At 44.6% G+C, this 23,369-nt stretch overlaps 1 protein-coding gene across 2 annotated transcripts in view; it reads left to right on the forward strand.

Annotated features, from left to right (window-relative positions):
• BRINP1 (BMP/retinoic acid inducible neural specific 1) overlaps positions 1–23,369 on the forward strand; it is a 359,809-nt gene that overhangs the window by 187,792 nt on the left and 148,648 nt on the right. For both annotated transcript variants that reach the window (XM_075324082.1, XM_075324081.1), the window contains exons 4-5: positions 3,950–4,119; positions 17,212–17,317. In XM_075324082.1, the coding sequence (XP_075180197.1) occupies positions 3,950–4,119; positions 17,212–17,317 (276 nt within the window). The remainder of the gene's footprint in view (positions 1–3,949; positions 4,120–17,211; positions 17,318–23,369) is intronic.

Below are 23,369 nucleotides of genomic sequence, written 5' to 3' on the forward strand. Positions count from 1 at the left end.
TCTTGGTAGTGTGTTCGAGAGCATAGGCGCAACTCATGAGAAATCTTGAAGACGGGAGTGGGAGGTTCGAATTGTTGAGGATGTCAGTCTTAGGCCATTGCAAATCAAAAACGTCCGTGGAGCCTCTGTTAGGAGTCTCGACACAGAAAACTAGCCAGATATCCCTCCAGGAAGGACCTAGCCAAAGAGTGGCTCTTTTTAGGAGACCACCATAATCACCATATTAAGTGGCCCTTTTAGTCAATATCCAACTCTTTGACAAGTTTAAAGATATGACAAGGGAAATACCAAGGCCAGGTATCCATCCACAGACAGCTGTTTCGGAGTATTGCCCCTCATCAGTGTGGAGTAGGATTCTGGCCAGGTGGGAGCAATGTCTAGTAGACCAACAAGACAAAACAATCACTGATCTCTTGTTTAGTCTTAGGTTATTAGCAGAGCGGAGGGCACGGGTGGGGTGATAGACAGAGATGAGGGAGGAGATGTAGGGGGGTGCAGAACCGTGGAGAGCTTTGTGAGTTAGAGTGATAAGTTTATGTTGGATTCTGTAGCGGATAGGCAACCAGTGCAATGACTGGCAAAGAGCAGAGGCATCAGTGAAGCGGTTGCAGAGGAAAATGATCCTGGCTGCGGCATTGAGAATGGATTGGAGAGGGGAGAGTTTAGTAACAGGGAGACCAATTAGTAAAGAGTTACAATAATCCAGGCGAGAATGAATGAGAGTGACAGTAAGAGTTTCTGAAGAGTCAACGGTAAGAAAAGGTCGAATTCTAGAGATGTTTTTGAGGTGGAATTGACAAGAACGAGCAAGTGAACGAATGTGGAGAGTGAAGGAGAGATCAGAGTCAAATATAACCCCAAGACAGCGGGTGTGCTGCTGGGGAATAATGGTAGAGCCACACACAGAAATGCTAATATTGTGTTTCGGAAGGTTAGGAGAGGGAGGAAACAGAAGAAGTTCAGTTTTTGATAGGTTCAGTTTTAGATAGAGGGAGGACATAATGTTGGAGACAGCGGACAGACAATCGGTAGTATTTTGTAATAGTGCAGGGGTGATGTCATATAAGACTAGGATCACATGACTACATGTTCTCTAATCCAGAAAAAGGTCAAATTATGCTAATCAGACTCTGATAACACACATGCATAGCCTCATATATAGTCTATGACCCCCACATAGCCCTCTATATACTTTATGAGCCCCACATAGTCCCCTATATACTCTTTGACCCAAACATAGCCTCCTATATACAGCAGGAGCCCCTACATAGCCTCCTATACACAGTATGAAATCCCACATAGTCTTCTATATACAGCAGGAGTCCCCATATAGCCTCCAATACACACTATGAACCCCCATATAGCCTCCTTTATACAGAAGGAGTCCCCACATAGCCTCCTATACACAGTATGAACCCCATATAGCCTCCTTTATACTGCAGGAGTCCCCACATAGCCTCCTATACAGAGTATGAACCCTCACATAGCCTCCAATACACAGTATGAACCCCCATATAGCCTCCTTTATACAGCAGGAGTCCCCACATAGCCTCCTATACACAGTATGAACCCTCACATAGCCTCCAATAAACAGTATGAACCCCCATATAGCCTCCTTTATACAGCAGGAGTCCCCACATAGCCTTCTAGACTCAGTATCAGCCCCCACATAGCCTCCTATATACAGCATGAGCCCTACATAGCCTCCTATATACAGCATGAACCCCAAATAGTCTGCTGCATACATGAGCCCCATATAGCTTCCTATATGCATGAGCCCTACATAGCCTCCTGTATACAAAAAATAAAATATAAAGGATTTTTTTCAGCTCACCCTTTTCATATTACTAATGGACTTTTCAACCATGGGCAGTGCACGGTGTGTGGTTCCATGTCCAACAGCAGCAGGAAGATATGAGTAGTAAAGAGATCCAGCATCACGTCCTGTAGACCATATTCTATGATTAAGAACCGGTTGGGGTTCGATAAGCATTAGATGGATATCTATGCACTGGATGGTTTTAACATGTTTTTCATTTTAATGTGAATCAAATAAAGGAGGTTTTTATCTACCTTGGGATGTGATGCTGGATCTCTTTACGCCTCCTATATACAGTATGTGCTCACACATAAAAAAAAAAAAACATATACTCACCTCTCTCCAGTCCTCCGATTGCTCTGCTGCACTGACTTTCTGGACAAAACAATCCAGAAACTTGGCCTTGGTATTTCCCTTGTGATATCTTTAAACTCATCAAGAGCTGAATATTGACTAAAAGGGCCACTTAATATGGTGGTTATGGTGGTCTCCTAAAAAGAGCCACTCCTTGGCTAGGTCCTTCCCGGAGGGATATCTGGCTAGTTTCTGTGTCGAGAGACCTAACAGAGGTGCCACGGACTTTTTTGATTTGCGCACTGACTTTCTGCACAGCTGTCTCACACACTTATTGGTGGATGAAGGGGCCAATGGCCTCTCCTCTACCGATGTATTTACTACTATGCCCATCCTGTGGATAGCGGTGCCATAGGGTGGCACGCCGTAGTGGCGGTCGGGCAGCGGAGGGCATGGTGCGGCCCACGGTCCAATGTTTTGAAACCTTTAGTTTTCTCAGTCTGCTGGTCAGACTTGGACAGTCAGAGGGCTGGATGTGGCCCATGGGCCACACTTTGCTCGGCCCTGGCATTGAGTAATGTATAGCTGGAGGTGTTAGCTGGCGAACAAAGAAGATTAAAAGGAATAAGGGCTTCGTATGAAGACCCAAGAAGGAGACACTAATACTGGTGCAGTTGACCAGCTGTTGTTGGAGAGGATTATTAAAGAATCCATTATTGGGAAGGTCTCAAAGTTACAATGCGTTTTAAAGCTAATGGGCTCTTTTTTTCAGGAAACAAAGTCTTGCATACAGCTATAACATATGAGATGACTTAAAGGGACCCTGTCATATAAAAAAAGCTATTAACCTATAGATGTGGGGTTAATCATAGTGTTCTGAAGCTATGTGGTGCCTGCACAGAGAGCCTCCTGTTGGAAAGAAATCAACTTTTCTCCCTTCAGCCCTTGGCTTTTAGTTGGTTGCTGGTGTGCTTTCAGTCACTGTTCTGTGCATAGTGAGCTATGGCTATAACTGTGCCCCCGGCCCTGACTGACAGCTGTTTATTGATGCACTGCTGAGCCAGCTGTCAGTCAGTGCAGGAGGTGCAGTTACAGACATCACTCACTATGCACAGAGCCGTGATTGCAGCTGTACAAGCACCACCCTTATGACTGAAAGCCTCAGGCTGCCGGGAGGAATAAAGTTAATTTCCTCCTGGCAGTGTGACTCATAGTGCAGTGGCCATGCCAGCTTCAGGACACTATTGACTTGAAGAGTAACCCCATATCTACATGTTAATAACATTTTTTCACATGACAGGATCCCTTTAATTATTACAAAAAGGGTCCCACCCACAAAAAAAGTTATAATGCATAAAAACAGTGAAGAAAACTAAACATCATAGATGAGCCTGTTTTGTAATATAAGATAAATAATTCTAGCAACATATATAATGGAATAGCTCAAATTATACCGTGGACACTTTGTAGAAGTTTTCTATTAATCATTTTTTTATGTTTTCTTAAAATATATAGTTGGTATCTACAAAGTAATATCACTGTAACCATTCAGGATGATTCTAATTTCCAGTAATTGAATAATCAATTTTGTGGTTAGCTAGACAAAGAAGTTGGTATCAAAATGATTTAAGGGCCTCTTAGAAGAGAACATTTTCTTCTTACACTGAATTAAATACATAAAATAGAGTAAAATGATCATCTATGGTTTAATTGCATACTGTGCATTAATTGACAAGTGTGCTGCCACGTATAAGGGATGAAATGTGGCCATTATGCATAAAGATACTGAATCAATCTTACCTAAACAATAGTCACTGATTTTTACTGATCCGACAGGTGAGGAGGCGCTGACGATGTATATGGACAAAAGTCGCTTGGATCGTCATGCAGGGAATGGAAACCAGAGTGTGGAGTCTTTACATCACTTGGCATCATCTTATTTCGTAGACAGGGATGGAACTATGAGGAAACTCCATGAGATCCAAATATCAACAGGAGCCATTAAGGTACTATCAAGTTCGATTTCTCATGTCCCACAATATTATGACCTATACATAGTGTGGGGTGCACCACCAATCACAATCGAGATCCCCCATTTCGATTTTGAACGGACATATAATAAAAAAAAATAATATAATTTAGCTGTAAAACAACACAGTAAATTGTTGCTTAAAGGGAATTTGTCACCAAGTTTTGCTGCCCCATCTGAGACCACCATGATAAAGTGGCAGAGACCCTGACTCCAGCGATGTGTCACTTACTGGGCTGCTCGTTGTAGTTTTGATAAAAATCAATGTTTTATCTGCTGCAGGACAACCAGTTCCCTCTCACTCTGTATAACCCCGCCCACACCACTGATTGGCATATTTCTGTAAACACAGTGTATAAAGCTGCCAATCAGTGGTGGGGTGGAGTTAAAATAGGTTATAAATATAACGGACTACAAACAGAAGGTTTAGTAGTCATTAGGGATAATCTCCTGCTGATAAAACAATTATTACAAAAATAAAATGGCCCAGTAAGTGACACATTGCTGGAATCTGTTTCTACATTATGCTGCTCTCACATAAGGTTTCAAAAGCCTGTTGACATATTCCTTTTAGGCTATGTGCACATGTTGACTATTTGGTGCCCCATCTAAGAGCAAGCATGATATAGAGGCAGAGACCCAAATTTCAGCAATGTGTCACTTACTGGGCTGCTCATTGTAGTTTTGATAAAAATCAATGGTTAATCTGCTGCAGAACAACCAGTTCTCTGAATGTTTAACTCTATATAACCCCACCCACACCAGATTGGCAGATTTCTGTATACACAGTGTATAAAGCTGCCAATCAGTGGTGGGGGTGGAGTTTAAAGAGCTCATAATATAAAGGACTATAAAACAAAACGTTTACCAGCCATCTAGTGATAATCTCCTGCTGATAAAACAATTATTAAAAAAATAAAAACTACAGCCAATAGCCAAGTAAGTGATACATTATGCTGCTCTCACATAAGGTGGCAGGCAAAAACCTGTTGACATATTCCTTTTAGACCATGTGCCCACGCTGAGTATTTGGTGAGTTTTTACATTGCTAATTGTAAGCCAAAACCAAGAAAGAACAATTAGAGGAAAGGTATGAGAAACATGTCACCACTTCTGCATTTTTTAATCACTCCTGGTTTTGGCTTATACATACTGATGTAAAAAACTGACCAAATACACAATGTGGCCTTAAAGGGAACCTGTTACATGTTTTTTCTCTTATGAGCTGCGATCACCATCAGTAGGCTCTTATATACAGCATTCCAGAATACTGTATAGAGAGCCCAGGCCGCTGTGTAGAATGTAAAAAACACTTTTACAATACTCACCTAGGGGGCGGTCTGGTCAGAAGGGTGTCTCTGCTCTCCGGTCCTGCACCTCCATTCTGTGGTGATATCCATCCTCCTTCTTCTGAGGCCCATGTACATAACGCGTCTCACGTCATCCACTCAGGCCGGCATTGAGGTCCTGTGCAGGCGCACTTTGATCTGCCCTGCTCAAAGCAGATCAAAGTATTGTAGTGCGCCTGCGTGGGAAGTCTTTAACCTTTCCTCGCGCCTGCGCATTACAGTACTTTGATCTGCCCCCAGCAGGGAAGATCAAAGCGTGCCTGCGCAGGACTGCAATGCTGACTTGTGTGGATGATGTAAGACACGTTATCCACACTAGGTTGGGAAGAAAGAGGACAGCGATCGCAGCAGAGAGGAGGCGCTGGACCGGAGAGCAGCCAAACCCATCGCACCACCCCCTAGGTCAGTGTTATAAAAGTGATTTTTACGTTCTACACTGCGGCCTGGGTCTTATATAAAGTATTCTGGAATGCTGTATATAGGAGCTCACTGGCAGTGGCCGCAGCTTATTAGTAGCCAAATCTGGTGACAGGTTCCCTTTAAGGAACTGTCTTTCTTAGGCTGTGCTTACACAACCGTATTTTCTCCATCTGAAAAAAAAAGAAATAAAATGGTCCAATTATGCTAATCAGACTCTGATCACACTGGGATCCTAGTTTGATCAGAGTCTGAACAGAGTTTCTCTATTTTATCCATTCTGTAAGTCTTTGATAATCGGACCACACTAGAATTTCTTTTTTTATGGACTCACTGCCTCATTGAAAAAATAGTGATCCAAGTGCGATCCGATGTCGAATAGCACTCGGCCTGAAAATATGGTTTTCTGCATGAGCCCTTAGGAAGGATTTATGTGAAGCAGGAGCTGTATGCTACTACATCTGGCGAATATATTAACATATACTTTTGTCAGCAAAATCCACTCCTTCTATGCCCTTGGAACTACAAATTAATAAGATTTGTTTTACAAGCACTTGGAGAAATCAACGCAGCACAGCCAAATGTGTTGTACTGAAGGTTTCTGTTTTATTACATCATGTGACCAGCTTATATAGTACATCACACAAAGAAATTACCATGCACCAATTAGAGCCGCAGGGGTGTGGGCAGAAATGTGAAACTTCCCCGCCCATCAGTGTTAGCTGAACCCTATGACATAATTCAGTTATAAGACAAGATGGTTTCTATACAATACAAAATGGCTTGTATTCTCTCACACTTTAAATAAAGGTTAATTTTATGAAGTCGAGATCCCCAAGAAAAGCTTATAAATTAAGAGTGGCGGGGAAAGTTAATGCATTTGAAACTACAGTCAGACAGAATACTGTATTTTGATTTAAAGGGAATGTGTCAGCAGGATTTAAGACCTCAAACTATTTATATGTGCATGTAGCTGTTTCAAAGACAAGTACGGTGTGGGAAATTGAGCTGGAGTGACAGAGGTTTCAGATCGACAAACATCTCTTAAACCTAATTTGAGTAGCTAATCAAACGCTGATTTCTCAGTAATGGAGAAACGGACTGGCCATGTAAAGGTGTTTCTGGACTTGTCTTTGAAAGCGCTACATGCACATATAAATAGTTTGGTCTTGAGGTGGTGGGTGTGAAATGCTGCTGAAAGATTCCCTTTAATTTGCCAGACAGGACATCATTATAAGATACCAGAATCATGTCATCTTCTTCATTTTATAAACGTGAATCTAGGATATGTCTAGTTAACGATCTCTTATAATGACCAGTATTGACTTGAGTCTGCAAATTTGTAATGATACATTTTTCCGTGATTTATTGGAAGTGTTCTACTGACATTTTACTCTCTCATTTGTTCCTCTTTTTCCATATAAAGCGATGGTTTGTACAGATTTCTTTTCTTTTTTATTAGTTTTTCTTTAGAAATCAGATATAATTATATTAATACTCTATAAATAATGTATAACACATAATAGAGACTTATTAACGTTGTCGTTTTCATTTCTGAAGGACCAATTACAGATTATTGGGTAGAGTTTCAAATTTTGTCTTAATTCCTACACAGTGAAAACTTTGACTACAAAGTCTTTAAATGTACCAGATTCATCAAAGTGATCGATGCTGTTATATTTAGCAAACCTTTAGATCATATAATCTAAGATACCACCTGATAGTTGGCTTATGTTGTATCAGAGGAGTGCAACAGTTCTGTAATTTTTGTTCTTGTTTGATGTTGCATATTAGGCCATGTCCATATTCCAAAACACATCCCTTTTCAGCAAATCTATGCCTCTTTGTTGGGCAGGGCACAGACAGTGTCTAAAACAAGTACTTAAGGCACCCTCCCACTAGAAGAGGTGCCTGCGAAATGCAAATGTATTCAGTTAGTTTACTGCCAGCTAGCTAGTTGACAGGTCCCGTCGCTCCTGTCCTTTTATCCATCCCGGTGCCCACCTTCCCATACCTGTCTGTCCCTATAGTGCCCACCATACCTGTCTGCTCCAGCCAACCAGTCTGCCTCGTTCATCCCGGCTGCACCCATCTGCACAAGAGACTGTATCTATCTGCACTTGTGTGCATCCCTGCATTTCTTGCCCTGAGGGTCAGCTGCCACAGTCCTGGACACTGCCCTGGGAGTGGTACATGGTGTTCTCCTCTGTGGTCACTTAGTCAAGTCCCTCCCATGTCAGAGTAAGCCCAGGTCTCCACTATGGTCCAGTGAGTCCACTCCTCCTCCCGCTCGGTGCCACTACACCGGCCAACATTACACTCTGATCTTATCTTTTTAGGCATCTAATGAGAACGAGTAAACCTCCTTGTGAAGGAAGGGGGAGCAGGGTCAGCTGTGACATTACCTACCAGCTGTGCCTTACCTATCATTCTAATCCTGTCTCTGCCGATAAGAAAACTCCTGAAAATTCTTTCCGAAAGAACAGGAAGTACTAATCTAAAAACGTGTCACTGGCCAGTGTGAAAATTGGAAGATTATTAATATTATTTTTTTAATAAATAACATGATATGAAATTTAAAAAAACCTACATGTAACCCCCCCAAAAAATAAGATTTAAACAGTAGGTCTTATGATAATAATATCCTTTTCCCTAATTGTTATTATCAGTGTTTTAAAGTTCAATGAATTTCTATGCTTTTGTCCCATTAACTGACTGTCACAAGTGACATTTACTTAGAAAACTAAATAAATTATTGATTTACCCATGTATTCGAATGTGTAAGTGCCTGTCATTGTAAAACTGACAAACGCAAACTATACTCTGTCTAAATGACATTTAAACATAGTCTCATTAAACTTACAGCCATCAAGGACAACCCAACCACAGACATAGAAAGCCACGGACCCACTTGGGGGGAGGGGCGACATGACCAAGGGGGAGGTAGGGAGTGATGGGTTAATAGGGACAGTGGTATATGCCTAATATGGCTTTGGGGGATGGTTTTAGCCGGGGAGGAAGAGGAGGAGCAGGGAAAGGGTTAGCTGGGAGAGGAAGGAGTTACCTCCTCTTCTGTTTCCGGACGCCGAACGATCTGCACGTGCACCTCCATGGCAGATCTTCAGGAGCTCCAGCGTCTGATTCAGGCAGCGGTCGCAGCGCACGGGCCCCTGGCAGTGCAGACCCACATCAGGGCTGCCGGGGTTAACCCGTCGGCGCTTGCCCCTCGTCCCCCCAGCAGCGGCGGGCGCCAGTCGCGGCCCCCCCGCAGGTATTCCCCGGGCGCGGGGGGGGCGAGGAGGAGATGTAAGAGCCCCTCCAGGGACCCTCCGCAGAGTGCAGCGCAGCAGCAGCGTCTGGCTGCTGCAGAGGCCGGCGGGAGGAATCTTCGTTCCAGCCGCGGCGGTCGGGAGGTGGGAGTGGCCAGCACGGGGCCTGCTTCCGGTCCCGGCCTCCGGGCTGGAGTTACTGAGACTGCAGCGGCTCCAGGCCGGGAGCGCGCTCGGCGCAGGAGAGAGGCCAGCAGATCCCCCTGCAGTCGGCGGGGGGACCGCGGGGCTGCACGTGGCGGTAGGTCCGGCGCCGGGGGGGGGTCTGCGGTGCCTGACCCCGGTGCGGCTGAGAGAAGGAGTGACGGCGGGAGCCCTGCGGCAACCGCCGGGTCACTCAGTACCGCTGTGCAGCCCCCGGATGTGGCAGTCTCCCGTGGGAGCGGGAGGACTCGGCGGATGGAGGCCTGCAATAGCCCAGGAGGGCCAGAGGCGACGACGGCTGAGATCCGGAGCCGGGCGTCTGGTCGTCCGCGCCCAGAGGCCCCTTGCAGTCGGCAGGGGGGCGGGCGCAAGAGGTCGAGGCCCGGGGTGCCGGCGCGGGGGACAGGACGGTCTCCTGGGTTGTCACCCCGGGGCAAGAGATGGAGCGGGGATGACTCTGCCCACGCGGCGGCCCTGTCTGGCGGCCGTGGTGGGGGGGGTGCTGCGGCGGCGCCCCCCGGATGTCGGATGGAAGATGAGGCCAGCGGCGAGGAGGGGGAAGAGGCTTTCGGTTCGGAGGAGTCGGATGGACGACAGACGGAGGACAGCGAGGCGGCGGTCTCGGGAGACGCCGAGCGGCGGTCGGGTGAGACGGCCGCGGAGGCGGCAGGGGCTGCGCTGGCGGGGGGCTTCGGGGGGGGGGGCGGCTGCGGCTACGGCAGCGCCCGCTGGTTTCGCAGTGTGGAGTCAATTGTTGGGGCTGTTGCAGGGGCTGGCGGCGGCTTCGGGAGCGGGGGGGGGAGGGGGCCCAGGCGCCGGTGGCGGCGTGGGTGGGTGCAGCCGGTTTAGGGGCCTCGGCGGCGACGGGGGGTGACGGAGCGGGTGCGAGTAGAGGGGGGGGCGAAGGGGGGAGTGAGACGGGGGGGGGAAAGGAGAAGGAAAAGGAGAAGGAAAAGGAGAAGGAAAAGGAGAAGGAGGATGAGGTGGTGCGCTTAGATGATAGGGCTAAAAGCGAAGTTTATGTTTGTTTTGAGGGCCCGCTGGGGGCCCATTTAAAGAAGGAGGTGCGGGAAAAAATTTGGAAAGGGGAATATGTGGAGATATTTTCTCTGCTTCCCCTGGAGAAATTTAATTTGGATAGGGTTAAGCCGAGTGATTCCAAAAAGGAGAAGGACGAGGAGGAAAAGCGCCGTTATAGGCTTATTCCTCGGACTTTTGCCAACTGGCTACAGGCATTTGCGATTTTGGCGAGCGTGGTCGGGGAGAAGGAGCCGGAGCATTGTTCGGCTTTGTTCGGCTACATGGATGCGATAGGGGAGGCTTATCGAGTTTATGGCGGACTGGCGTGGCTGCGCTACGACGAGCAATTTAGGCAGCGGAAGGCATTGCGGCCAGATATGCGTTGGGACCATAAGGATATTTCCTTATGGATGCGATTGATGTCGGCACCGGCTCAGCCCTTTCGGGGGGGCGCCGGGGGTTCGGGGGGGGCCGGGTCCCCGGCAAGTTTCAAGAAAGGTTTGTGTTGGCAGTACAATGAAGGGCAGTGCAGGTTTGGAGCGGCGTGCCGTTTTAAGCATGAATGCTCCGGATGTGGGGGGGGACATAGCTTGTCCAAATGTTTTAAAAAAGGAAAAGGAAAGGCTGGTGATGGGGCTGGTAAGAGGGACGACGCCGGTGAAGGTAGAAGTGATGGTTCCGTTTTTAAATAGGTATCCGGACAAGGAGGCGGCGGCGTTGTTAAGTTCTGGTTTTTCGGATGGTTTTCATATTCCGTCGGTTGTTAATGCATCGGTTCCGCCGTATCGTAATTTGCGTTCCGCTCGGGATCACCCGGAAGTGGTGGATGAGAAGCTGGAAAGGGAGGTGGCTTTGGGCAGGATGGGCGGCCCTTATGTCGCCCCGCCGTGCGGGAATTTGGTGGTGTCACCGTTGGGGGTGGTACCAAAGAAGGAGCGGAATAAATTTCGGCTGATTCATCATTTGTCTTACCCGGAAGGGTTATCGGTGAATGATGGCATTGCGCCGGAGTTGTCGGCGGTATATTATGTGTCGTTCGATAAGGCGTTGGACCTGGTTAGGGCGGCGGGGCGGGGTGCATTGATGGCAAAGGCGGATGTGGAAGCAGCGTTTCGGTTGTTACCGGTTCATCCAGATAGTCAGCATTTGTTGGGTTGCTGGTGGGATGGCAGTTATTATGTTGATCGTTGTTTGCCAATGGGCTGTTCCATTTCGTGTTCGTACTTTGAGGCATTTAGTTCGTTTGTTGAGTGGGTGGTTCGGGACGTGTCCGGGCTTACGTCCATCATTCATTACTTGGATGATTTCCTGTGTGTCGGGCCGGCGGGTTCGATGGTTTGTGCGGGTTTGCTATTTGCGTTGCAAAAAGTTGCGGCCAGTTTCGGGATTCCTTTGGCGCCGGATAAGACGGAAGGCCCGGCGCCGGTGATGTGTTTTCTGGGAATTGAAATTGACACCATTGCTATGGAATGCAGGTTGCCGGCGGAGAAGGTCCGTGATTTGAGGTCCGCAGTGTCAGGGGTAAAAGCGGCGAAGAAGGTGCGGCTTAAGGCGGTGCAGTCTTTGCTTGGAAAATTGAATTTTGCTTGCAGAATTGTGCCAATGGGGAGAGTGTTTGCGAGGCGTTTGGCGACGGCGACGGCCGGGGTACGGTTGCCGGCGCATTTTGTGCGGATCACAAAGGCGATCAGGGACGATTTGGAAGTATGGGATCAATTTTTGCAGCATTTCAACGGCCGGACGCTGGTGATGGAGAGGGTGGCGTCTAACGGGGCGTTGCAGCTGTTTACGGATGCGGCGGGGTCGGCCGGGTTTGGGGCTGTCTTCAGAGGTCATTGGTGTGTCGGGCAGTGGCCACAGGCGTGGCGGGAGAGCGGCTTGGTTAGGAATTTGGCTCTGTTAGAGCTATTCCCCATTGTAGTGGCAGTGGAGCTATGGGGGTCGCACTTTGCCGGAAGGAAAGTGTGTTTTCATTGTGATAACCAGGCGGTGGTGCACGCGATTAACAACTTGTCTGCTAAGTCGGAGCCGGTGGTGGTGTATTTGCGGCATTTAGTGTTGAGATGTCTGCAGTTGAATGTGCAGGTAGTGGCAAGGCACGTTCCGGGTGTTGACAACGAGGTGGCTGATGCTTTGTCTCGTTTTCAGTTCAGCAGGTTTCGGGCGCTGTTGCCGTGGGCGGACGAAGTTGGAGTGGAGTGCCCCGAGGATTTGTGGCATCTGGTGAGGCGGTGATCTCAGACTTGATTCGGAACTCGGTGACCGAGGTGACTTGGTGCCGGTATGCTAAGGTGTGGGCTGAATGGGAGGAGTTGTTGCGTCTGATGTTTGGTGGGGAAAGCGTGGATTACTTGGTGGCTTTGTTGTCATTGGTGAGTACGGATTTTTCAGCCGGGCGATCGGCATCGGCTGTGGCACATCGGGTGTCGGCAGTGGCATTTTGGTTAAAAATGAGAGGGGAGCGTGATGTTTCACAGGATTTTCGGGTTCGTCAGGCTTTGCGGGGCTTTCGCCGTGGCGTACGGGAGAGGGACAAGAGGCGCCCTGTATCGTTTGGTTTGTTGAGACGGATGGTGGGTGGCCTGAGCGGCATTTGTGAGTCTGTGTACGAGACGGTTCTATTTACAACGGCTTTCGGTCTCGCTTTTTATGGGGCGTTCCGGATAGGCGAGCTGGTGAGCCCGTCCAGGGTGACGGGTGGTGGTTTGATGTTTGAGGACGTGCAAGTGAGCAGTAGTCAGGTGGAGTGCCGGATTCGCCGGTCAAAAATGGATCAGCTGGGCCGTGGTAGATTGGTGGTGTTATATGCGGTTCCAGGAGAGGAATTGTGCCCTGTGCGTTTAGTCGAGAGATTTATGGCCGTGAGGGGAGGCTTACCTGGCCCGTTGTTGCGGCATTTGAATGGGTCGTTTTTGTCGAGGTTTCAGTTTGTGGCGGTGCTGCGGCTAAGTCTACGTAACGCGGGGGAGCGCCCGGAGGAATTCGGGTCGCATTCATTCCGAATTGGTGCAGCAACGGAGGCAGCCCGTTGGGGGCTTGGAGATGAGGTGGTAAAGCGTATTGGTAGATGGGAATCTTCTTGTTTTCGGCGGTATGTGAGACCGCAGTTGTTGTAGCATCATGGGACTTTGGTTACGTGCGGAAGGTTTGAGGAAAGGGGTGTTTTTTGATGTGTTGGTGGTTGTGCTGTTATTGGTTTTGATATTTTCGTTTTGTTTTATTTGTTATAGGGAAGTGCCTGATCTGGATCTTGGGGCACTCCTTCGTATTTTGGGGTGCCCGTCGGGCGGAGGTCCGCCCGAATGGTCGACAGCTGGGTTTGGATCGTGCGCAGGCGACTGTTCGATGGATCGGAGTTCGGGGCATGGAGTGGGGCAGGGTGGTCCCGGAATTTCGTTTCCATTGTAAAGTTGAGCGGCCCCCGGATGTGCTGGTATTGCATGTGGGGGGTAATGATCTTGGTGCCAGGGCGTCGCGGGATTTGATCCGAGACATAAAGATTGATTTACTGCAGTTGTGGAAGCGGTATCCTGGTTTGCTGGTCGTATGGTCTGACATAGTGACCAGGTTGGCATGGAGAGGGGCTCGGTCGGTGGAGAAGGTTAATAAGGCCAGGGCCCAGGTGAATAGGGTAGTGGCTAGGTTTGTGACCAGGAATGGTGGGATTGTGGTACGGCACAGGGATTTGGAGCCGGCTGATTGGCGATTTCGGAGGGGTGATGGTGTGCACCTCAACGAGGTCGGTCTGGATTTATGGGCGTTGGGTCTGCAGGATGGTGTGGAGCGTGCTTTTGGTGTGTGGCGGGTCCAGGCCACGTAAGGTGTCACGTGGTCTGTCCTGTGGCGGTGGGGGTAGGTCTGGTCCAGAGGTTTGGAAGTGATTGGTGGCTGGACCGGGAGTCATTGTCTTGGTATGGTGGCTCTCGGTTTCCGGGATGTGGCAGGCACGGGGTTCTGCCAAAGTGTGGGGGTCAATCCGTGGGTGATTGGCACCTCGTCTCTGGGTCGGTGTGTTGCGGCCGGGGACAGGGGGAGTAGTAGTAGTGGACTGGGCCTACCCCGGGGGGTATTGTAAATGTTATTGTCTATTGTTACCGTTATGTGGTTGTTTTGGGTCGCCCGTTGGACGGCGTCCCTAAGGTACTAGTCTGTAAAACAATAGGCAATAAAAAAGGCTGCTGTGGCCATTTGAACCAAGTCGCATGCAGTCCGTGTGTTTAATTTTAGAGGATAAGGGGGTTTGGTTACACAGACATCATGACCGGAGAATCCTCCCTCAGCTGGTCAAGAAAGCCACGGACCCACTTGGGGGGAGGGGCGACATGACCAAGGGGGAGGTAGGGAGTGATGGGTTAATAGGGACAGTGGTATATGCCTAATATGGCTTTGGGGGATGGTTTTAGCCGGGGAGGAAGAGGAGGAGCAGGGAAAGGGTTAGCTGGGAGAGGAAGGAGTTACCTCCTCTTCTGTTTCCGGACGCCGAACGATCCCCGCCCACCCTCCCTTTGTGTTGTCATGTGGGAGATGTTTTTGGGTAGTTGGGATACCTTTTGTCACAGTAGCGGTGGGGGTAGGTCTGGTCCAGAGGTTTGGAAGTGATTGGTGGCTGGACCGGGAGTCATTGTCTTGGTATGGTGGCTCTCGGTTTCCGGGATGTGGCAGGCACGGGGTTCTGCCAAAGTGTGGGGGTCAATCCGTGGGTGATTGGCACCTCGTCTCTGGGTCGGTGTGTTGCGGCCGGGGACAGGGGGAGTAGTAGTAGTGGACTGGGCCTACCCCGGGGGGTATTGTAAATGTTATTGTCTATTGTTACCGTTATGTGGTTGTTTTGGGTCGCCCGTTGGACGGCGTCCCTAAGGTACTAGTCTGTAAAACAATAGGCAATAAAAAAGGCTGCTGTGGCCATTTGAACCAAGTCGCATGCAGTCCGTGTGTTTAATTTTAGAGGATAAGGGGGTTTGGTTACACAGACATCATGACCGGAGAATCCTCCCTCAGCTGGTCATGCTGACTACTTTTGTTTTACCAAATGCTTAATCACCAATATTTAAATCCAATGTATTTTAATTAGCTCACATTAATACCCTGTTTTTAAAAATATTATTATATTTATAATTACAGATTCTTAATTAAGTTAGATTTTTAAAATGTAATAATAATAGTAATAATAATAATAATAATAACAATAATAATAATAATAATGACTAACCATATTAATTAATGAGATGATAGATACTGCATATTACATTGTATAATATATTTTTATATATATATATATATATATATATATATAAAATTTATCATAATTAAATATAATTATATATGTGATTAATCAGATTATACATATATTTTATTGTATATCACTTTATATATATATATATATATATATATATATCTCACTATATATATGCTAGTAAATTGTATTACTAATAATAATAATTATTATTGTTGTTGTTGTTATTATTATTATTATTATTATTATTATCCATAATAATAATCCTTAATAATTAAAATAATGAATCAAATTCTACATATATTGTGTAATTTAGTTATATATATACACAGTAAATGTTATTATTATTATTATTATTATTATTATTATTATTATTAATAATCATCATCATCATCATTACTGGTTAGATTGATTAATCAGATCATACATATGTATTATATTGCAGCTATAAGTCCCCTTAATTTACTGGCAGCCAGACTGGCTTGCAAAGTCTCCTTAAGGAGAATAGTGTTCCCCCGTGGTCCCCACAAAGCTTCTCATGAGCCAGATCAGACATCCCATACTTTGCACTGACGAGGGGCAAGCACCCCGAAACACCGTGTCTGCAAATTGGGATTCTGATCTGGCTTATATATTCTAGGTCATATGCAAAGGATTGTTAAAAATCCACATTTAACTTTTAGGATCGCTACTTCCAATAGGTGGCGCTGTGCTAGAGTTTGTCTCCATTCATGGAGAGATAATTTGTATATTGTATAATGTAATTATATACAATATATTTATTAATAATAATAATAATAATAATAATAATAATAATAATAATAATAATAATAATTCTTAATATTATTATTAGTAGTAGTTTTCATAGTCTTATTCATTATTGATTTAATAAGAATTTAAAGATATTGTCCATCATCCACACCTTTTTTTTTTTAAGGGGTGAGTATGTTATAAAGTAATAAAAAGCACCAATTCATTTAGCTATCTTTTACCATTCCTCTATAGTCCAAATGGCGTCTTTTCTCCTTCTCTCTCCACAGTGCCAACATGAGACTGCCGCAGTCCACCTTGAGACTATTGTAAAAAAATGTTAAAAAAACCCTGCTTTCATTCTGGAAATTAAAACCATTGATTTGTAATAATAAATCTTAGTTATGGAATCTAAAGGCATCTCTGCTGGTCTACTGTAAAAAGAGCAACAGGCTAAAGAATAACATAGACAACCACATTGTCAGCTTTATCGACAAATTTACTCACAGTGGTAAAATAGGACTTTGCAGATACAGCCCTTCATTATCCCATTCACTATTATGGGGGATGACTAAACTTTTGCCACCACATATCTCTTGCAAACTCCGGATTTCTGTTCTCAATAGCGTTTCTATTAGTTGAAATCAAAGAGATTAAAACACTGTTTGGAAGACTTTATGAATAGAAAGAATTTAGGGAGAAAAAAATACTTCTCGAATAAATTAGAACAACAGAGAAAATATAATTAATTGCCTAATATTTAAAAAATGTATAACATGCTCTTGTCTCTGATCCTATATTGTTCCGACCATGTTGAATCTTTTTAGGTCACTGAAACTCGTACTGGACCGCTGGGGTGTAGCAGCTATGACAATCTCGATTCAGTCAGTTCTGTGCTGTTACAAAGCACAGAAAGCAAACTTCATCTTCAGGGTAAGTATACAGTTGTGTACTTGAGAATGCGTGTGTTCCATTGTTTATTGTATTGTTCATTATTTTGGGATTATGTATATATTTTTAATAAAGTGTTCCTTAACGAGTATTTTTTTCACTTAAAGAGTTTGTTTGGGACTTTAACATCCTTTATCCTTACGATAACTCAACAAGGCATGATCGGTAAAGGTGCAACACTCGGCACCCAGGCCAATCGGCTGTTCCTGGTGCCCCCGCCGGCTGGAACTATTCTGTTTTGGAGACAACTCTGTCAATGGAATAGTGGCCATAGAAGGCAGATGTGCAGATCCTTTCTACGGACACTTTCCCATCAATGGAGCTGTGCAGCTCATCAACTGAATAGTTCTGGCTGGTGGTGGCACCAGAAACACCTGGGGGTGTCGGGTATGAGATTGGTATGTGTGCCCTTAAGGTTGCAAAGTGATGGAATTTTCACCTATGCAATGCTAAGGAAATTTGGAAAACATGATCTGTTGGTTGCTCTTGAGGACTGGTGTTGGGATGTCTGTGTATTATAATATATAGAAGGCTGCAGAATGAGTTAACAGTCATATCTATCAGCGGGCCCATTCTGATGACAGTTTGTAGACCTTTCCTCCCTTACCTCTCTTCCCATAAATTTTATAAGGCTGTTTTATGACCGCATCAAAGTTCAGCTTTGGTTGCACTTCAGCTTAAAAAAGTTTCTTCTTGTAAATGTAAGACCACTTTCACATTGTGTTCCTCTCCCCGTTCATTGGTCCTGTCGGGGCTTCCTTCCAAATCCCCCGCAAAACGGGTTTCGAACGTGTGCGCCGATTGGGCCACTGGCTACAGTGGTGCAGATGGAGTCACCGTGTCCTCTGTCGGGCAACATTTTTGGGAGCATACTCTTACTGGAGGCGGACACCCAGGCGCAGTCTACTACGTCTTAGGTGTCAACCTCCAGTAGCCATATACTCCCTAAAATGGTGCTTGACAGAGCACTTGGTGACTCCTGTCTGCACCATTACGGTCAGTGGCTGAATCAGCGCATACATTCAAAACCTATTTTGCAGGGGGCTTGGCCAAAACCCCTGACGGGACCACTGAACGGTGAAAGGATCGCAATGTGAAAGCGGCCTAAGGGTCACAGTCCCTGGTGAAAGTCAGAGCAAGCTCATTCTTGAAATGTATTGTTACTTTTTATGCAGCCAGCTATGTACTGTGATACACAAAGGTTGTAGAAGCTAAATGGTTCAAATTTTTTAACGAAACCGAAACCCTACTGTAAAAATTGATTCTACCTTGAAATTCATACATTTAGGTAAAAAAAAAATTAGTCCTGAAAGTATCTATAGCCAATTGATGTATAAAATAATACAAAAATTAAACCACAGTTTTAGAGATCCTGTTCCACACCTTTATTTTAAGTTACTGTGTCATCAAGATTTCAGTGTCATTCAGATAAACATTTTTCAAGTTATACAATCTGAACCATGTATATTTGATTGTATAATGTTGATTGGAATTAACATAATGTTTTCTACACAAGGAAAATGTTGTGCATAATTCAATCAAAGCCAAATATCATTAAGTGTAACATTTGTGGGTACCTACACCAACAAGCAAGAGTAACAATGTTTTGAACTTCTGACTCTCCGACTCCGTATCTCACCATCTACTACAAGCTTTGAGTATGAGACAACATTCATTTTATAGACAATCATCTTGGCTATCTCACACATAAATTTGACCTGCAACTATTTAGCATATGATTAGTTATGCAGATTTTTGTCACGTTACTGCATTGTTACTGTTTTGTCCCTAAAAATCTAAATTTTAATTTGTATTATTTTGTTAGTATTTTGTAAGTCCACCTTTGGCTTTCAACACTGGCTGAATTCTTCTGGACTGCTCTCCATCAGTTTCAAGCAAGTCTTGATCAAAATCTGATTCCAGGTCTCTTGAACATGTTCCCAATGTTGATGTATACTGGTCGACTCACTTGGTTATGTATACAGCTTTTTCTTCAACTGTACGTATGAGCGTTCAATTGAGTTGAATTCTCGGGACTGTGGGGGCCAATCCAGCTTCTCTACTTCATTTCTTATTCAATATTGACCTATGCTTTGGGTTGTTATCCTGCTGGAACACTATGTCGTCCTTTTCATACCCATAATACTCAAGTGTAAGAAGTAACTCATCTTGTAGGATACTCACATATAACTCAGCATTGAGACCACCATCGATCCTGGTGAAGTATCCAATAATTATGGCTATGAACCAACCCTATATCATCATGCTTCCTCCACCGAACTTGACAATTCCTTCAATTTCTCGATCTGCTAGCCTCTTTTTCCCTTGTTTCTTCCATACCCATTTGCCACCATCAGAGCCTAGTTTATTGATTTTCGTCTTATTGCTCCAAATCGCCTGTTTCCAATCTTCTACTGTCCACGTTTCGTACTTTTTTCAAAACTCAAGCTGATACTTCTTATGATGATATTGAAGTCAAAGCTTCTTCACAGTTATTTTGGATTACCACTCCAGACTTGTGAAACGTGCTTGCATAAATATCTGTGATCTCACTATCACAAAGCATATGAGCTGCCTCCACTGCCGCGTTTGTTGCGCCAGAACTGCTAGATCTTGCTATCGATTAACTGGATGTTGTTGTTACTCTTTTCTTCGGAAATCTTATTCATCGCTTTCCTCAATTCAAACCCAAAACCTTTAACTTGGGAATCAACCAAATAACAAACTAAGCTATTAGGAAATGTGAAAATTGGTTGTAATTTGTAGTATACAGGAAAAAAAGATTTTTCAAACACCAGGAGCAAAACGGTAACAATGCAGTGACCTGACAAGAATCTGCATAATTAATCATATGCTAAATAGTTGGAAGTCAAATTTATGTATGAGATAGCCACGATGATTGTCTATAAAATTAAGGTAGTCTCATGTTTGAAAATGTAGTTGATGGTGAGATATGGAGCCTGAAAGGTAAAAGTTCAAAACATTATTACCCTTTTGCTCATCAATGTACGTAGATGTAATTCTAATGATGACTAACACATGCATTATTCTAAGCACATCTACTGTACACGATTTTACAAAATAAACATAAGCTCTTACCTTGTACCATTATTGAATTTTTGGATATCTCCTAGCAAATCCCGGTTCCTCTGCTCTGGCTGCACCAGCTGAGTCTCCAGTTTGGCCTCTAACTCTTGTCTCCCTTCTTGAAAGTCCACCAACTTGTCGCATGCTACTCTGTTTGTAGGTCTTGTACAGTTCCCTCGAGTAGATGATTTCTTCCTTTGTGCTCATGAGCTCGGGACTTCTTCATTGTCCATGTTTAGGGAAATCCGCTCAGTCACTGGGGACAGCGTGAGAATCGGGGCCTCCGTGACTGATTTCCCTAAACATGGACAATGAAGAAGTCCCAGAGTTCATGAGCTCGAAGGAAGAAATCGTCAACTTGACTTGAGAGAACTGTACAAGACCTACAAACAGAGTTACCAGGAAGCACGGCACGAGTTGATGGAGTTTCAATAAGAGAGACGAGAGTTAGAGGCTGAGCTGGAGACTCAGCTAGTGTAGGTGAATTAGAAGAATCGGGATTTGCTTGTTCGAGGATTGAAAAGATTTCAAATCTATTATTGAATATAACCTTGGAAAAAAAGTTAACAAAACTACAGGAAACATACGGCATTTCTGGATCTGTGATACGTCAATTTAGTTATCAATAGTTCGTAGAAAAATATAGTTGAATGCAAGTATCAAAAGTGTATAGTACCAAGTAAGAGTTTGGACAACCAGCTCATTCAGTGCTTTTCCTTGTTCTCATTGGAACTTGCATATTGTAGATTTAAATTGGGGTCAGTAAAACCCACAAAGGAACACACAGGAAAAATTCCTCTTTTACTCTAATGACTGCTTTACACCCCCATGGCGATCTCTAAGTGGCTGCATCAGGTGGTAACCTGAAATGTCTTGAAAACAACAGAAGTGCTTTGTAAAGAGGTAATTTGTGAAATCACCAGCCTTCAGAAAATGTTTGCGACCATCAGGTGTATTTTGCAAAGACAGTTTTGGTACACAGCTCCATAAAGTACTGAGACCTATTCCTCAACTGTTCTAAGCCAGAATATGTCAATAACCATAGAATCATAGAATGTTAGAGTTGGAAGGGACCTCCAGGGTCATCTGGACCACCCCCTGCTAAATGCAGGATTCACTATAGTATATCATCCCAATTGTCTCTTCATTGAGGATTTAGATAAATTCTAGTGCCACCTACTGGAGGTAGCAATCCTAAAAGTCAAAAGTGACCCTTTAATGAGCCTTTTTTCATATGACCTAAGATTTATACCAGATCAGAACCTCAATTTGCAGACATGTTGTTTCAGGATGGTTGTCCCTCGTCAGTGCAAAGTATGAGATCTGATCTGGATGTATGAGAGGCTAAGACGAGGTCTAAGGAGGAAAATATTCTCCTTGCGGAGACTGACAATCCAATCCAGCATGCCAGTGGTGAGGAGAATTAAGCTGCAATGCTCTTCTGGGAAATATATCATCCCAAACAGATGGCTGTCGTCTCTTTTTGAAGACTTCCATTGAAGGGCAACTCACCACCTCCCGTTGCAGCCTGTTCCACTTGTTGATCACCCTCTCTGCCAAAAAGCTTTTTCTAGTATCAAATTTGTGTTTCCTCTTATTCAGTTTCACCCATTGCTTCTAGTCTTTCCTAATGCAAATGAGAATAGTGCTGATCCCTTTACAGTGTGACAGCCCTTGAGATACAGTATTTGTAGACAGCCATTAAGTCTTTCGGTCTTCTTTTTTTTGCAAGCCAAACATTCCCAATCCTGTAAATATTCCTCATAGGACTTAGTTTGTAGACCCGTCACCATTCTGGCTAAAGAGGACCAACCAGCAGAATTTTCCTATATAAACTAAAGCCAGGTCTATACTGGTGCTGTCATGCTGATTCTATACATACCTTTAGTTGTGAGATCGGATGTACACTTTGTGAAATACAGGCAAGTAAAGTTTGTAAAATGCACTGTTACTTGATTGATAGGTACTGCAGAATATCTAATAAGTGGGCTGGGTTTTACTAGTTATGCCCGCCTCTTTTTACCTGCCTGTCCTTCCTCCCTCCTTCCTTCCCTTGTAATACTGGAGATAGGGAAGGAAGGACAGGCAGACAGACAGGGGTGGGAATAACTAGCAAAACCCGACCCACATATTAGCTATTCCATTGCACCTATCAATCAAGTAACAGTGCATTTCACAAGCTTTACTTGCCTATATTTCATAAAGTATACATCCAATCTCACAACTAAAGGTATGTATAGATTCAGCATGATAGCGGAAGTATAGCACTGGTTTTAGTTTATATAGGAAAATCCTGGTGGTTGGTCCTCTTTAAACCACTCAATAAACTAAAGTGAAGTGAGAGTCCTTAATTATTTTCAGACATGAAGGTCAGTCATTGTGGAAAATGGCTAGAACTTTGAAGGTATCCTCACATGAACTCAGGAAAACTGTTTTTCACTTAGTAGGACAGTCACTTATTTTGCATCAGGACAGTGACCCAAAGCACACTTCCAGGTTATGTAAATTCTTTGTAACCAAGAAGGGGAGGGATGGAGTACTGCATCAAATGACATGATACCCATAATCACCAGGCTTGAACCCAATTGAGATGGTTAAAGATGATTTGCTTGAAGATAAAGCAGATGATAAGTGATCAGAACCTTTGGAAACAACTTAAAGACTGTTGGAAACCATTCCAGGTGCCTACCTGATGAAGCTGCTTGAGGGGTGCCAAAGGGGTGTAAAAGCTGTCATCAGATTAAAATGGAAGTACTTTGAGGAATCCAAAGTTTAACACATATTCTGACTTGTTTCGTGAGTGTTGTTTTCTCCTTGTTTCTATGTGTGTTTTTGTGGTTTTGCTGCCTTCATTCTGAACCTACAATGTGCACATTCAAATAAGAACAAGAAAAAACACACAATGAATAGGTGTGACTCATTTTTTTTATATAAACATATAAGAGTA

The sequence above is a fragment of the Anomaloglossus baeobatrachus genome, chromosome 9 (assembly GCF_048569485.1).
Source record: "Anomaloglossus baeobatrachus isolate aAnoBae1 chromosome 9, aAnoBae1.hap1, whole genome shotgun sequence".
NCBI lineage: Eukaryota > Metazoa > Chordata > Amphibia > Anura > Aromobatidae > Anomaloglossus > Anomaloglossus baeobatrachus.